At 38.6% G+C, this 16,960-nt stretch overlaps 1 protein-coding gene across 1 annotated transcript; it reads right to left on the reverse strand.

The window, feature by feature from the left end:
* Positions 1-2,101: 2,101 nt before the first annotated feature.
* Positions 2,102-16,773, reverse strand: LOC101731793 (uromodulin). Its single transcript, XM_031893844.1, has 13 exons — positions 16,723-16,773; positions 15,776-15,950; positions 14,123-14,260; positions 12,595-12,609; positions 11,347-12,141; positions 9,143-9,247; positions 8,379-8,587; positions 7,692-7,846; positions 5,584-5,829; positions 3,910-4,072; positions 3,741-3,819; positions 3,224-3,250; positions 2,102-2,663 (listed from the first exon to the last, which is right to left on the reverse strand). The coding sequence occupies exons 1-13, from the start codon at positions 16,771-16,773 to the stop codon at positions 2,587-2,589; spliced, it is 2,235 nt and encodes a 744-aa protein (XP_031749704.1). The 3' UTR covers positions 2,102-2,586.
* Between the last annotated feature and the right edge of the window lie 187 nt (positions 16,774-16,960).

The raw sequence follows: 16,960 nt of genomic DNA on the forward strand, positions 1-16,960 counted from the left end.
TATTGTAGCAGCACTTTTCAAAGTTAACTTTCCAAAAAGTATTTCTGATCTGTTCCCTCACCTCCGGGACAATCAACAGAACATAAGTTTTCCCAAGGTCAAGGACAACAGTGAGAAAACAGTTTATCATGTGAAAACTCATGGACATATTAAACCATGACAAATTCACATTTTTTTCCCACAATAAAATTGGGTTTTCGGCGACAAAAAACCTGAACCAAAAAAATTGAGCATCAGCAAATGCCCCATTTTATGTCTGTGAAGGTTCTCATTCATCCAGGTCATGGTATATCTGTAGTAATAAGTCAAAAACATAATCTATTAGGTTTTTCAAGAAAAACACTTTTCAAGAATGGTTAATGTGACTTATTACTACAGATATACCCTTCAGTGTTGGCTAGTATACACACACAAACACAGACTCTTTCTTTTACTGTCTTAATTGTTATCTGCTCTAAAAATATTATTTTATTGCCTACTGTGACTGGTTTGAGTACTGATCATGCTGAGTTATTTTATTGCATTTCTAGTGTTTTTTATTGCCTTCTACACTGTGTTGATTGCATATCATTGCCCATAAAAGGTTTATTGCACTTTAAGAGACTAGTGGAACTGGGATTTTTACCATGTAGCTGACTTGTGATTTTATTTCCTTGAATGATTTCATTGAAGTTCTACATTGCTGCTAATACTTTTGCCAGCTCACCTAATCCATTTACTATAGTTTCCCAACCAATGAAAAAACATCAAAGGAGATAGCGGGGAATAGCAACTAGAACACAATGACCTGCTGCGGGCCAGGAATAAAGTCACTGGATGCATGGCATAGAGAGATGAAACAGATGCAAATCCTGCTGTGGTCAGTACTGACATGGCTACCATACTGTAAAGTGCAGGGCATACTCACCAAATTAGCAGCTCAGACATGTATTATATAGTTGTAATTTAAATACCTTTATAATAATTGCTAGAGATAAACTATAACTCTCACCTTTATCAATGTGGCTATCAGGACATCTCACACAATACTCGCTGCAAACAAACCATAATTTCCTTTTTGTACCACTTGTCAGGTGTATATAGATCTCAAAAGCATGTCCTTACATGCTCCATAGGATTGTTAGACCATTAAATAAAGGAGGACTGCTAACAAAACAATGTGGTGTTTTTTTTTAATCTCAGAAGCCTTGATTTGATTCTTGCTTCAGGAAATGGTTCAGGTTTGTACAGAATGTTGGGAAAAATTTGTGTAACATACATACAAACACTCCTTTGGTTTCATCTTAGGTTGGTCTGGGACTGAAAATATGGCTTTTCCAAACCTCATCACTCCTACTGTGGCTCCCCTGCTTGCCATTGGGCTGATTTTTGTTTTCAGGGGAACAGCACCAACGAGAGACACTGATTGGAGAAATGGGGTGGCTAAGTCAAAAAAAGCTAGTAGGTTTGTAAATATGCTAAATGACAGCTTTTTATTTCAGGCAGTTAATGAGATAATGCTGCAGAGACAGCTCTATAAGGGTGTAACTTAAACACTACATTTTAGACGTGCAGACTTTGCCAGTATAAGGGCATCTCTGCAATATATCAACTGGGAAAGGCTTTTCTCAAAGTTAAACACAGAAGGAGAATGGAATAAATGTTGCTTAACAAGTATACAGGTCAGTATATTCCCCTTGTAAGCAAGGAAAGACATTACCTGGGACAGCTGAAACTTTCATCAGGTACAAGGAAGCCAATAAAGCATGCAAAAATTTGACAAAATTGGAAAACTGGGCAGCATAATGGTAAATAAGGTTCAATGTTGAAAAGTGTAAAGTTATGCACTTGGTAAAAAAATGTTTAAATGGGAATTACACACCGTGTAGTGTGTTGGGGGTTTCCTTACTGCAGTAGAATCTGGGGATTTTTGTATATAACAAGTTGTTCTAGGCAATAACAAGGTATTCCATCAATGTCATTCAGTGGCTACTAAAGCAAATAAAGTGCTGTCTTGTATAAAAAAAGGGCATTGACTCAAGGGATGAGAACATATTTTTGCCTCTTTATAGGTCCCTGGTAAGGCCTCACCTTGAGTATGCGGTGCCGTTTTGGGCTCCAGTCCTTAAGTAGGATATTAATGAGCTGGAGAGAGTGCAGAGACGTGCAACTAAACTGGTTAAGGGGATGGAAGTTTTAGTTAGACTGTTGGGGTGTTTATTCTGGAAAAAAGGTGCTTGCAAGGAGACATGATTAATCTTTACAAGTACATTAGAGGGGAGTATAAGAGATGTTCTTTTTTCCCATGAAAACAATCAGCGCACCAGAGGCCCCCCCCGTTTAGATTAGAGGAACAGAATAAATGATGAATACATAGTATAGGTAATTATATACACAGAGCCTTAATTTGCATGCATATTTAGATATGACAGTGAACTGCCCTGTTATGTGATATATACTGTACATATGACATCACACAAAGGTGGATATCATATTAAACACCAATCACCATTGTATTCATTAATAAAGTATAATTATTTTTTCGATGGTTGCTAAACATTACTGCAGTGCATTGGCCTGCAGGCTCCAGACATCCAGAGTAGAAGATTACGGCTTTCCGGATATGAAAACTATTGACAAGACTGTTAGCATGGTTCCAATAACCGTCCAAGATGCAAGTGTACCTGGAGGTGAAGAAAAGTGTAAGGATGAAATACAGCATCAACATCAACTGGGACTCTGGCCCTATGGGAAGATTTATTTTCAGTGTTGGTTTAAGAATCTGCAGCAAACATCACAACATCATGCCTAATAATAGGTTGGAAAATGCTGCACCATTGGGGTGTATGCCCCATTTAATTAGTAATAGGCTGTGATCAATAAGCTTAATAGGCAATTAACACATTTTTAGACTAAAATTATCTTGTATGAAAATGCTGCAAGTAAAGTAATACTGAAAGACTACTGATAGCATCTTTCAAACTACATGCACTTTCTATTTTTGTGGCCGTTTATGAATGTATCCTTACGAATGTATTACCAAAGACTGAATTATATATAAAAAAGGACCGGTTGTAGATTTGTTTAAGCAAGAAATAAAAGATGGCTCAACTCAACAGAAAACATTTTTACGTGCACAGGAGGGAAATAAATGATTTGATTGAGGTCAATATATATATTTTAGTTTTGGTGAAACTAGACCTTGTTACTAGAAAAGTCATTTGCTTGGACAGTGTTGTTTTACCATAAGCTGCAGATGAAGGAGCTGGATCTGAAAAGCAATAGAAAATTCATTATATTTAATAGGCCAGAACTTTAGGCAGCAGGGTGCAAAGTGCAACAAACAGGTGTGATGCCCCTTGGGTTGTGTCCTACACACTGAGTTATAGTGTGGACAGGCATTGGGGTGTTGGATGTGACCCACGAGAACCCAAACATTGGAGTTTTCACTTAATGACTCAATATGGTGTTATAATTCAGCTCTACCACTGAATACTTGGCCTGAGAGAGGGAGTAACTGGTTTTGGCTGCTCAAAGCAGTGGAATTACTTCTGTGGCAAAAGTCCAGATAACTTGTCCATCATCTGTATGGCTGGGTCCCAGAACTGACTTTTTTTTAATCAAGCAAAATGTAGGCAAATCAGTTAAACTTATTAAACCTGTGACCCAGTTATATTTTTAGGGGCAGATCATAAAATATCAATATTTAGTATGCTATTAGAGTTTTGCTTTATAGTGTTAAATTGCACATTTCTACCTACCTAGTCTGTTGAATGGTCCGATTTTCAGATTGGTGGTAGTCTGTGTGGCTACATCCAAGGCACGGGAACCAGAGCATGTCTATAATACATACATATACATTGTAGTGAATAGTCAAGAGGATATTTTTTGCATGTTTGTCTGATCCAGTGCAAAATGTATTGTACTCACAGATGCGCAGGTGGAGGTCCTACTGTCACACGCATAGATCTGACAGTGCAGATAGACCTGGTTATAATTCCCTGCAAATGCGAACATTTGAAAAGAGAACTGGGCTTGGCTAGATACGCCATTTTCTAATACACTGACAGTACCGTCACTCTTGCTAGGGCACCTGTTGAAAACAGCACAATGAGGGATGGTAGACTTACCGGTTTTGTACCATAGAACAGAAAGAATTTCCTCCAATAGTGGTGGCACAGAAATGCTTTGATTACTGAGCCTCATTACTAAATATTTACACAATGTGACCTCTAATAAATCTGCCCCTTTTGTGGAAGTTCCTAGCCTGCATCAATGGTGATGATTCATCTTCAAGAAAAGCCATTGTGCATCAAGCTGAAGTACAGTATACTGATTACAAAGATACCAGGTTGATTGTAACAGGGCTATTTATAACTAGTAGACTCCTGCCACAGAAGGTTAGGTAGGATGGCAAGGAACAGAACTGGAGCAATGGAAGTCAAACATTTCAGTATAAATCTCCCAATTTCTCCAGAGGATTCTCTCACATTCTCATACACACAGTGTCGCCCCTCCAGAAGCTTCCAGTGCTACTGTCTCACTACAACTTCCCACTATCCTACTCAAGAAGGTTGCAATGCCTTACTGGCACACAGTCAACCGGGTTTCTACTCCAAAAAACTAAATCTTTATAGGGGAACCACAGGCTGCCCTTATTGACTAGTACAGCCACCCTACCTCTCACCTCTGAGCTGAGCCTTGTACTGATCTCCTAGCATGGTGCAGCCTCCCACCTGGCCTGACTCGGCAGTCTGTCTTGCCTTCTTGATGTTGTTAGCCAGTAAGGAAGTCCATGGCTCCTGAAGTCCCATATATAGGCTCTTGTAATGGATTTCCCCTCCCAAAGCCAATCTTAAGAGTTTGTGACACCTGATTGCTGAACTGGGCATTGTCTAACCATTTACATCCTAATACACTATTTAATTACCCAATTCAAGCGCAAGTTACTTGCAGTATGAGCATGGCCCAGTTGCAGATTGCACCTCCTTCTATCTTGTGTGTCTGGGTGAAGGGTGGGGGGGTCACCTACCTGCCTCCCACCAACTTCTCCCCAATACAGCACTGACTAAGCAGTCTGCACTGTATTTGTGGGTGAAGCTGCAGGTATCTGCTTACCAAAATAGGGTACAGAGACCGGACATTTGCACACAGTGTTCTGCCATGTAAATTCCCCTATAGTCATTTTAATTAAAATTCTATGATCTAGAATATCTAGGACTCTAATATATACTGAATATATAGCAGCCTGTATTAAAACATTTTTTTCAAAATGTCTATATTGCTCTATTGATGTACCACCTACTTGAATAGGAGGCCAATGCTGGAAACCTAGATTTGTAAATGCAAAACAATATTAATTTAACTGTAGTTTTTTTGTGCTTCAAGTGTATATAACAAAAAATAAAGGCTGTTCTGGTGCACCCCTTTATATTGTTGTATATTGCAAAATCTGGCACTGAAATAATATTAACATCTTGTGTATATTATTTTGGCATGGGGCTCACTCTTTCCATCCTTTATTTTACTAGCAAATAGTTTAGTGTATCAATTCTTATTTTAAACATATGCATCTCACAATTTTTTTGTACCCTAATACAATACCTGTTTTGGATGACATAATACTTTATGGGATCATCGGGAATGCTTGATGGAGTCGCATAGCAGTTATTCAGTACCATGGCATACAGAGATGGATCCGGCCCTTCAAGGAATACTCCAATATAAATCACTGTTTTTGTGTATAAATTAATTTGTGCTCCTTGGTATGGATATTTATAGTCGCTGCTGTTATAAACCGCCATGCGAGCAATAAAATTTCCAGTGCCATTAGTTTCAATAATAGTAGTGCTACAAATTGCAAGACAATGGTAAAATAATTATTGTAAATATATCATCATAGTCATCAACAAATTCCTACTGTTAAACAAAACTGTGATTAATCTTAGATTGTATTTCCTTCTGTATATCCATTCCTCAGCATCTATACAGGTATTGGACCTGTTATTCAGAATGCTCGGGACCCGGAGTTTTCCGGATAAGACATTTTTCCGAAATTTGGATCTCCATAACTGATAAAAATCATATAAATATTGAATAAACCCAATAGGCTTGTTTTGCCTACAATAAGGATTAACTATATCTTAGTTAAGCTCAAGTACAAGGTAGTGTTTTATAATTACGGAGAAAAAGGAAATAATTTTTAAAAATTAGAATTATTTGCTTGTAATGGGAAATGGCCTTTCTGTAATTCAGAGCTTTCTGGATAACAGGTTTCCGGATAAGGGATCCCATACCTGTATATTATCTGATCATATCTACTTTTCCACGCTTGACTTTTGAAGTGGGAAACCCAAAGTAAGTTGATTGGGGGTGGGTGAGTACTTTATCCTGCCTACACCATCATTTTTATCTTGGATTGGCAGCAAGGCTGGGTGTATCAGGGATTATTATGGGCTTAGGAAAGATATAAAACGCTGAGATATATGGAGACTGTTTCCATAAGTTTTCGGCTCTAAAGGAGTTGACTCACCGGGCATGAATAACCAGTGTACAAAAAATAGCACACAGTAAAAATAAAGATTATAACAAAAATAGTTTTAGACAATTCAAAAGACTGGACACTAACAAAAAAAGATTATAACAAAAAAAGTTTTATACAATTCAAAACACAGGACACGAATTAATACATGGATTTATTTATACAGATTTATTATGGATCAAACTGAGAAATCCACATGGATTCCCAGAAATCCAATCTATTTTATGAATCGTGAAAACTTTCCTGATTGTCAGAAATATTTTCCTGCTGAGAAGGGATTTAGCACAGAGAATAAATTGTAAGATCAGTGCTAATCTTGTATTCAGCTTGGTCACTATAGAGGTGAGAATAATGACAGACCAAGGGGTCCTTGGTGTTGGTAAGGTTGGTAAGCCACAAGAGCAAAAAAAAAAAAGTTCCTGTGATTGGCTATTTGGTAGCCCTATGTGGACTACTGGCCTTCAGCAGGCTCTGCTTGGGAAATAAAAAACTATGTCTTTGTGCTTTCAAAACTGGCCTGCAAGTCAGAAGTTAAAAAATGGGCACCCACTGTAGGTGTTGTGCCTCTGGGGTGAATCACCGTAGGTGCCTGACTCACTATGAGTAGGTGGCACGAGTAGAGTGCACTTGGTTTTAGCTGCTTTTATTCTCTGCTCCAGCCTTTTGGCAAAGCAAGAACATTTTTATGTTAGCTGATGGCTGGAGCCTTATTAATGCACAATAGGAGTTATTTTTTAGCACTTTTTACTTAGCACTTTTTATCCAAGAACTTTTTATATATGTTTTTATGTGTTTTGTATGTCACAAGACATTTTCTCTTTCACTTGGGATTTTTGGGTGCAGTTCATCCCATAAAGGCTGTACGATAAAGGGGCTCACCCTAGCGTTCGGGCAAAGGTGAGTCTGAAGACTCTGGATTCCCTTAGAGCCTTTTGGCCTGGGGTTTTCAAGAGATTTTACAAGTGTTTTTTTAGCCAATGAAGAAACCCAAGCTTACTGAGTTTTTCCCCCTCTGAGGCTAATTAGAGAGGCTTCAGGGCTTCAGAAAGGGTTTTTTGCCTCTGGAGCAACTAGCAGTTGGACAGGTTTCATATAGACATAAAAAGCTGAACTCAATGGACAAGTATCTTTTTTCACCCTAGGTTATTGTGTTACTAAATTATACATTTACCTGATAATTGGATTCAAGGCAGTGTTAAGACTTATTCTCATATCAAGAGGGTAAATACAGGTTGAAGTCGTTGTCAGCCTATCCCTAATAATCAGTCCATTCAGTAGAAAGGTAAAATCAAAACTCTTTCTATAAAAGGCATGGGTTCCATTTGTCTGAGGGAAATCAGAAAACAAACATTTGTAGATATAACAGAATATAATCATAATACAGCTCTTTAAATAGACTATAACAGGCTATGGCACACAAGGTGGCCAGGGAAAGAAACAAAGTAGGCCAGGCTAGACATCTAAATGGCATCTCATGAGGTTTGTGCAAAGAAACATTAATAGAACTTTCATTCTACAGTTGGTAAATTGAATACCCATGAAGCATTATACTATATTATTACTGTATATAATATAGTGATATAACTTCTGTCACATGACTCACTAAAACTTATATATTATAATAAACAAAGTACCCCTTGTTGTAAAATATGAGGATATTAGGAGTCACCTCAGAGTTCCATGACCTGTATAAAAGCTTTTATATGGTCATGGAACTCCTCGGTTATTTATAATACCCCTATATTTTACAATGGGGGGCACTTTATCCATTTTATTATGGATAATAATAATTAATTATATAAATTATAATAACGATTGTTGTTATACTATATAGGCAAACAGTGTGAGTATCACCTACAGACAACGTCATCCCACAGTTTCCTGCTTGCAGAGAGGATAGAACTGAATAGGTGTTGGTAGTGTTATCATTTAGGACATTGAAGCAGTAGCTGTCTGCAAGTATTATATCCTTGACGTCGATGTTCAGAGCCCTCAGCTGGCATTGGCGGAAGGTAGTTTTCATGCTCTGTAATCCACAGCTCACAGTTGGTGTTAAGTCTGTTAAAGCTTTAAACAGCAGCAATAAATTGTAAGTACACTTGATTTCTTTATGCAATTCAACTAAGTATTAAACCACTTTGCATAACAGTCTTATTAAGTTACCATTGAGACATTGTTGTTTACGCCCCACAGTGTAAATAACTGTATGTGTACAGTCAGCCAGTGATGGGGCATACCCAACTTAAACCATCGATTAAAGCTAATCATTGTTACATTGGGTACCTAAGGATTACTTTTCCCCTACTGCTCAGGAAGTTCCCAGTAAACTTTGCTCTTTGGGAGGGAAGCATTTTCCATTGGCCCAGGTGTATTACATCAACTGTTGGTTCCCTAGCATATTAAAGGGTAGGGAACATGTACAAAGTGCCTTTGTGGACTCTTTATTGGAGAGTAAGACCAAGCCCTAAGGTAAACATTACTAAATAATGCTGTGGTAAAGGGATCATTTGGACACTGCTATGTGGGAAAGAAAAAGGGCAATTTACCCTATTTTACACTTTGCACTACAAAAAAAACCAAAGCCTTTTATCTTTAGAATGTGTGTGTATATATTGCACATACCGGATATAGTCCTATTTTCCTTGCAGTAACACCCATAGGATCCAGACACAAATCTGCATTCCTCATCATCAGTGCATAAGCATTCATCATTAAGGGAACTGGGATCTAATGATATTAAGAAACAAGATTGAATGAGAATCTGATATGTTTGCTTTGTAAAAGTTTTTATAGGCAACTTTTAAGATGGCAATACCTCTTTGGAAGTCCAATATTTTTCACTATTTACAATACTTTTGCAAGTATAACTTAAGGGCGTTTTTTGCTACTTGTATCTCCTGCTGCCCACAGTGAATCGCTTCTTCCTCAGGAAGTTCTGTGGGACACCTTGTATGGACATAACTTATAGATGCCCTACTCTACTATAAATGCTCATGACATACATATTAGCATACCGTATATACTAGAGTATAAGCCGAGTTTTTTAGCCCTAATAATGTGCTCAAAAAAGGCCCCCTCGGCTTATACTAGAGTATATATGGTAGTTACGTTGTCCCGGGCATATGTTCGCGGTTGCACCCCTGTGGACAGCGTCTACATACAGAGGGAGATCGTGACAGCGTCGGCATACAGAGGGAGAACAGAGGGAGCGCACAGGGAACAGAGGGAGAACAGGTGCTGCATAAAGAGGGAGAATAGGTGCTGCATACAGAGGGAGAATGGGTGCTGCATAAAGAGGGAGAATGGGTGCTGCATACAGAGGGAGAATGGGTGCTGCATACAGAGGGAGAATGGGTGCTGCATACAGAGGGAGAATGGGTGCTGCAAACAGAGGGAAAACATGTGCTGCATAAAGAGGGAGAAGAACCTGCTTTTGTCTGCTGCTGTTGCATTTTTCTTTCCCTGACGTTATCAGCAGTGCTGTAACTCTTCAAGGCAGGATGGTCAAAGGTTCCTCCATCCACCTTTAAAATGGAAGTAGGCCATCAAGCACTCCAGACTTCCAGGGTCTGTTAAAACTTGGTTTTTATTTCATCACATTAAAACAAACAAGGTGCTTGTTTGTTTTAATGTGATGAAATAAAAACCAAGTTTTAACAGACCCTGAAAGTCCGGAGTGCTTCATGTCCTACTTCCATTTTGATGATATTCACCCTTCAGCTGCGGGTTCGGGGCTGTGAGCACCCGGACCACTTTGCGATATCGGTGAGCATATTGTTTTCCTGCTTCTATTCAAACTAAGAGGGACAGAGGAACTGTGAATTTTGAGCGGCAGGCTCGGGGTTTAGACACCCGAGCCTATCAAGCACATTGGGTATTCACCTTTGAAATTTATTTGATTTATTTATATCTATTTATTTAATTAATTCCTGTTCCTTTATTCATATATTATTTTGGTTTTGGCCATTTATTCACATGTTGATTTGGATAAACTAAGCAGGTCTGGTTCTTGGAGCCGTTTTTTTCACACTCCATCCACCTTTCCCTAATCTGCAGCTGCCAACATGATATATTTATGAAGAGTTCACAGGGGGTCACGCTGAGTGTCCTTTTATTATTTATTTTGATTATTGAAACTTAGCAGTAGCTGCTGCATTTCCCACCCTAGGCTTATACTCGAGTCAATAAGCTTTTCCAGTTTTCTTAGGTAAAATTAGGTACCTCGGCTTATATTCGGATCGGCTTATACTCGAGTATATATTTGTCTAATCTTCCTTATGTAGTACCAAAACTCACAAATTGTTTCACCAGGCATGGATTCGCTGTGAAATTCAACATTTTGGCATTGGCAATTTTTTTGCAAAAGCTGCCTTGACTAAAAATTTGCTCATTGCTAACCAGAACAGTTTTTGGGGACAACCAATCAGCAATTAGCTTTAATCAAACGACTGTAAACTAGCATATCGATGAAAATGCCCAAAAGGTACTGGTGCAATTTAGCACCCATATTATTTCAAGTTGAGGATGTCTAATAAAAGCTGGAAAGAGTAAACAATTGGCTGGAAAACATTTGCACATAGCCTGTTGGGCAATTCTGGAATGAAAAATTACTTTTTCAGTAAGAAATATTATTATATATACACCACACACTGGTGCAATTTATAAAATGTGCAATATTGTTTCCACTGATAGATGGGTCCCTAAATTCTTTTATGGCTTTGCAAAATTTATATTAAATTCATATAAATTCAGAATAAAATTATTTATACATTCTAATTTTTTTATTACATTCTTCTACATGTTTTAAGTAAATGTATACCATGTACCTGTGCAATATGCTAAGGAGCAGGCGGGTGATGTGTTCAGCTTATAGACATGGTATCCACCAGGACAAGCCTTAATCTGTATAGTTGATGACCACTGGCAACAATCTCCAGCCCAATGGGCACAGGCTGTGCGAGTGACAATACCATCAGTTGGAGCGGGATGTGATCCATTTAACCACATAGGTGCATGGGTGCTACACCTTAATTCTGGAACACAGGATTCTGGCATGCGTATTCCTCCACTTCCAACGAAACGATACCAGCCCATTTTGTCATAGTCACATAGGATGTTTACATATTGTGCATTGGCGGTGCTTCTCCAGGGTTCATCAAGTACTGTGTGGTTGACACATGGATTAGAGCAAGAGTAGGAACTGCCAGTCATCGAGCACTCCATACTACTTCCACACACATTTCTGGCACATTGATCAATTTCACAATAAAATCCATTGCCAATGACTCCAGGTGGACACTGACATTTGTAGGTTCCTTCATAATTAACACAAACTGCTAATGGATGGCATTTATTCAGGTCTGGGCTGGAACACTCATTAATGTCAACACATGTGCGTCCTGTTCCTTTTGTGTAACCAACAGGACACAAGCAGTCATAGGAGCCAATAGTATTTACACAATATCCATAAGTACAGTTGTTTAACCAGGAATAGGCACATTCATCAACATCTGAGCATGAGAAGCCATCTCCAATGAATCCATCCTTACAGGTACATTGTAAGCGGCCAAGATACACTTCACATGTAGCGTTAGGGTGACAGTCTGAGCAGTTCCCTATCACTTAAAAATTACAAGCAAAATAGGTTAAAATCTCCAGCAGATAGGGATTGATTAAAAACATTTAATTTTTTCAGAAGTTTTTTCAGAAGTCCCTCTCTGTGTTTGACCAGGCCACCATTTTTCCTTTTTTATATGCCTAATGAATGTATTTTAAAAGGTTAATAAATAATGGTTGTGCCTCTGATTTCACACCAACTCCTTGGATGTTGCTCTCAGTGCCCTCAAACCAGGTAGTTATTTTTGAATTCCTGACTTGGTGGAAAGTTTTGGTTGAATATAAACAAGATTTGCTGCCAAATAAAGCCTACCAGCATTTTAAGCTCAATTCAGATATGTTTGGGGTACAGTCGCACTTTTATTGGCTTAAGACGTCTCTTTTTACATGGAACTAAAATGTATAAAACACCATTCTTTGTTCATCTATTTTGATAAAGTTAATGAAAGGCAACTTACATGACGTTTGGAAAACTGCAAGAGAAAAAAATGTGTAAATTAAACATATTTCAAATGAAATAATACAAGAAAACAGCCTTATGTCTATCTTTTGATCACGTGTCCATCTATTTTATATTATGTGATCTTCAATATTCTCCCAGCTATTTGGCTTATATAACAATACATTTGCACAGTTAATACTTGAAAGATATCTTCTTTTTATAATAATTGAAGTTGAAGTTCTATAAACAGTCTAAAAAAGTGACTTAAATGTCAACTATTTTTCCAGTTTTCATAAAAAAGTTGATACAATCTCTTTAAAGGGGATGACCATTTGCAAAGTCCTACCCCTTGTTCTTCATACGTAGACCCTACATTATGGTAGGGCAGCCAATAACATCAATGTTCCTAAGTAAGTTCCTAAGTGGTCCAGGCATGAGCAGTAGCGAAGAACATCTGCTCTGTTCAAACAGGAGATTCATACCCACTAGCAACTTTTTTCGCCAGACATGGATTCACAGCAAATTTTCACATTTCACCATTGGTGAATTGTCTTTCGAAAAAGGCACAGTTACGGCAGTCGCACATGACAAAAAAAGACACGCGTGACCAAAAATTTGTGCAACAAATGCGTTTCATGGATTTTTTGCCGTTTCAATTCACTCATCACTAATACCCACTGCCCTCTCTGCATATGCGCTTCCCGCCAGAGGGGGGAATCAAAGTGCTGTCTTTGATTATTATTAGTGATGAGTGAATTTTTTCACCAGGCATTGATTTGCAGCGAATTTCCGCATTTTGCCATTGGCGAACTGTTTTGCGAAACTTCCATGAAAATTCACCGCGGAAAAATTTGCCGCGTGTAAAAACTGTGTTGCGCAACAAATTGGGCATGGTCATGTCAAACTGGGTGCGGCCGCTTCAAATTGGGCGGGGTTGCGTAAAAAAAAATCAAGGGCGACAAAAAACACACAGGCGACAAAAAATCGTGCAACAAATGCATTTCATTAAATTTTCACTGTTTTGCCAATTTTATGGCAAAATGGGACAGATTCGCTCATCACTAATTACTATTACAATAAAAAACTCTTGATTTCCTCTTAATTTAAAGTATTTGAGAAAATTCTTCTTTTGCAAAGTCCCAGTACTGGCAGGATTCTGCAAGAGCTGAACATCCACTCAAAGAGGTTGTATCAACGTTTTATGAAACCAAACTTCATATATTTATAAAACATTAATTTTGATGAAATGTTTAGGTACAAATGTTTCATTTTATCACAACTTCAGCTCAACCTCGACTGTTTTTCATCTCTCTCATCCTACTTATAAAGATTTCCTTTTTATAAAGAGAGAAGTCATTGATATTGTAATATCTGTCAATTACTGAAGTGCAGTACGTGCATTAGCATTTCTATGTTGGAGAATTTTTTGACAATGTTTCCATTTGCACCTGAATTATTTCAGCACTGTTTTTAACTATGCAAAAATGTCCCACTAACAACTGTAGATTTTAATACTTTATTATCATGTATGTTTTATTCTGTACCTGTGAATGCCTCCACCCGAATAGCATGAGGACCGTTTGAATCGACAACTATGGTCCATTCTCCTATGGCAGGATTTTTAATCTGAAATATTGAGCCCCAGATTTCAAATACAATTGTCTTTATATTCAGGTCTTTAGCTGAAAGAGTAGAAATATATATATGTTTTATTTTTCTTTTGCAAGAAATACAGTTAGATATTCAGAAATAGAGATGTAGCGAACTGTTCGCCGGCGAACTAATGTCCGCGTTCGCGCAAATTCGCGGACTTTTGCCGGTGTTCGCCAATTTGGGTTCGCCGCGTTTTTTTTTTGCGCCGCGTTTTTTTGCCTCGGTTTTTTCCGCCACGTTTTTTCGCTTCGGTTTTTCGCCATTGCGTATACATAGGAATAGCTTGCGGTTTTTTTTTTGGAGTTTTTTTTACAAAGTATTTTTCAGAGAAATGTTTACCCTTGATCCCCCTCCTGCATGCCCCTGTCCAGGTGGTGGCACCCTTTAAACAACTTTAAAATCAGTTTTCTGGGCAGAAATGGCTTTTCTAGGTTTTAAAGTTCGCCTTCCCATTGAAGTCTATGGGGTTCGCAAAGTTCGCGAATATTCGCGAGTTTTGGCGAAAGTCCGCGAACGGGTTCGCGAACATTTTCAGCGATGTTCGCTACATCACTATTCAGAAAGAATAAATAATTAGCAGTTGATTTTAGGTAATGGTTGATAGGTCAGCCACCCCTGACTTATCTGGCAGCCTACTGGCCCAAAATGATGCCATCCTCAGTCAATGCGTAATAAAATATTATTTCTATATCAGAGGGGCAGGCTTGATAATCCCAGGGGCCATGAACAAGAATAGGGTGTGGATGGCTGATAGGTCTGCACGTGGTCTGTTTATTGGCACGGGCCAGATGAAAAAAAAATCAAAATCCTCCAGTAAATGTAAGGAAAACCTATCAATATAACCACTGGCATTAAGACAATAGTCCAATATCTAAAGAACCTTGGCATAGTGATGAAAGGACTAATTGCTGGGCATATCATTTACTCTAAAGACTTAGGGGCACATTTACTTACTCACGAACGGGCTGAATGCGTCCGATTGCGTTTTTTTCGTAATGATCGGTATTTGGCGATTTTTTCGGAAAATTGTCGCGACTTTTTCGTAGCCATTCCGAAAGTTGCGCAAAATGTTGCGATTTTTTCGTAGCGTTACTACTTGCGCGAAAAGTCGCGACTTTTTCGCAGCTTTCGCGCCGAGTACGAAAGATTCGGATTCATTCAAGCTTCAGTATGGTGACTTTTCTTGGGCCAGGTTGGAGCTGCAGGGTGCCATTGAGTCCTATGGGAGGCTTCCAAAATCATGCTAAGTCTGAAAGTTTCGCCCGCCGCTTACGAGCGCTCAATACGAAAAAGTTGCGACAAGATACGAGCGAATCGTAATGGCTACGAAAAACTCACGTTTTTTCGCGCAAATCGTATTGGTAACGAAAAAGTCGCGACAATTTCCGAAAAGTCGTAAAGGCGACAGAAAAAATCGCAAAAAATAGGAAAAAGTCGCAAAATGTTCGTTTTCCAATCGGAATTTTTCCAATTCGGATTCGGATTCGTGGGTTAGTAAATGTGCCCCTTAGAGATATGAGCTAAATTAAATATAATGCACTTACAGTCAGGTCCGACAATTCCTATTGAGGTAATTGCTCCATCAGTGATCACCAGTAAGGTAGTGTAGTTAGCTGATACCAAAAAGTTATCAGAATGACTGGCATTGTAGTATTTGTAGAAAAGTTTTTCTCTACTGTTAGCGGGTCTTGATAGCGCGAAGTCCAGATAATAAAATACCTTGGGAGTAATGTTAAAAATCAGGTTACAAAGACAGATAATAAACACTAAAACAGCTCAAGTTAGATATGATAGGGTAATTATTAAGCTACATGAGGGCTGCAATCAGGATCCATACACATTGGGGCCTATTTACTAATCCACGAACGGATCGAAAGCGCCCGAATGCGTTTTTTTCGTAATGATCGGTATTTTGCCATTTTTTCATCGCCATCGCGACTTTTTCGTAGCCGTTACAACTTGCGCGAATTGTTGCAACTTTTTCGTAGCCGTCGCGGAAAAATCGGAAAAGGTTTGCCCACCGTTTACTAGCGCTCAATATGAAAAAGTCACGCCAATTCACGCAAGTCGTAACAGCTACGAAAAAGTCGCGACAATTTGCGCAAGTCGTAACGGCTATGAAAAAGTCGCGACAATTTGTGCAAGTCGTAACGGCTACGAAAAAGTCACGACAATTCGCGGAAGTCGTAAGGGCTACGAAAAAGTTGTGACAATTCACGAAAGAGTTGCGACGGCGACGAAAAAACCGCAAAAAATACGAAAAAGTCCCAAAATGTTCATGTCCAATCCGATTTTTTCCCATTCAGGATTCGTGGATTAGTAAATCAGCCCCCTTCTGTATCTGCATTGCTCAATTCAAATCCTTATCTTTAATGCTTACCCTTACATAACTTCTATTTATATATTACTGTATATTATAGACACTGTCTGCCTATTTTAAGCAACATTACAACAAAAACTGTTTTCTTATTGACATCTCAGACATCATTACTTGCCCCTTGCCTGCCACATCAACCTTGATGCCCATTCCAGCCATCCCCATGTCTATAAAAGGTGCTGTCCAGGTGTCATGTTTAGAAGAAACTGGGACATGGGACCATTTTTTTATTTTCTATGAAGAATTTTTGTAGTGTAATTGAAAGGAGCTTCTCTAAAAGGTGGGGTAATGTACGTGTATGTGCTGTTACAGAGCTAAAAGCAACTTACTGCAGTGTAATATTGCCTTCCCA

Source organism: Xenopus tropicalis, chromosome 9, assembly GCF_000004195.4.
Source record: "Xenopus tropicalis strain Nigerian chromosome 9, UCB_Xtro_10.0, whole genome shotgun sequence".
NCBI lineage: Eukaryota > Metazoa > Chordata > Amphibia > Anura > Pipidae > Xenopus > Xenopus tropicalis.

Bases quoted from the DNA above. Each gene is read 5' to 3' on its own strand.
- LOC101731793 (XM_031893844.1), bottom strand. From the start codon at position 16,773: ATGGGGATGGCTGGAATGGGCATCAAGGTTGATGTGGCAGGCAAGGGG. The intron at 9,248-11,346 runs GTACATGGTATA...TAATATCATTAG, and splicing joins CTCCTTAGCATATTGCACAG to ATCCCAGTTCCCTTAATGAT. The intron at 3,251-3,740 runs GTAGGTAGAAAT...ATTGCTTTTCAG, and splicing joins CGGACCATTCAACAGACTAG to ATCCAGCTCCTTCATCTGCA.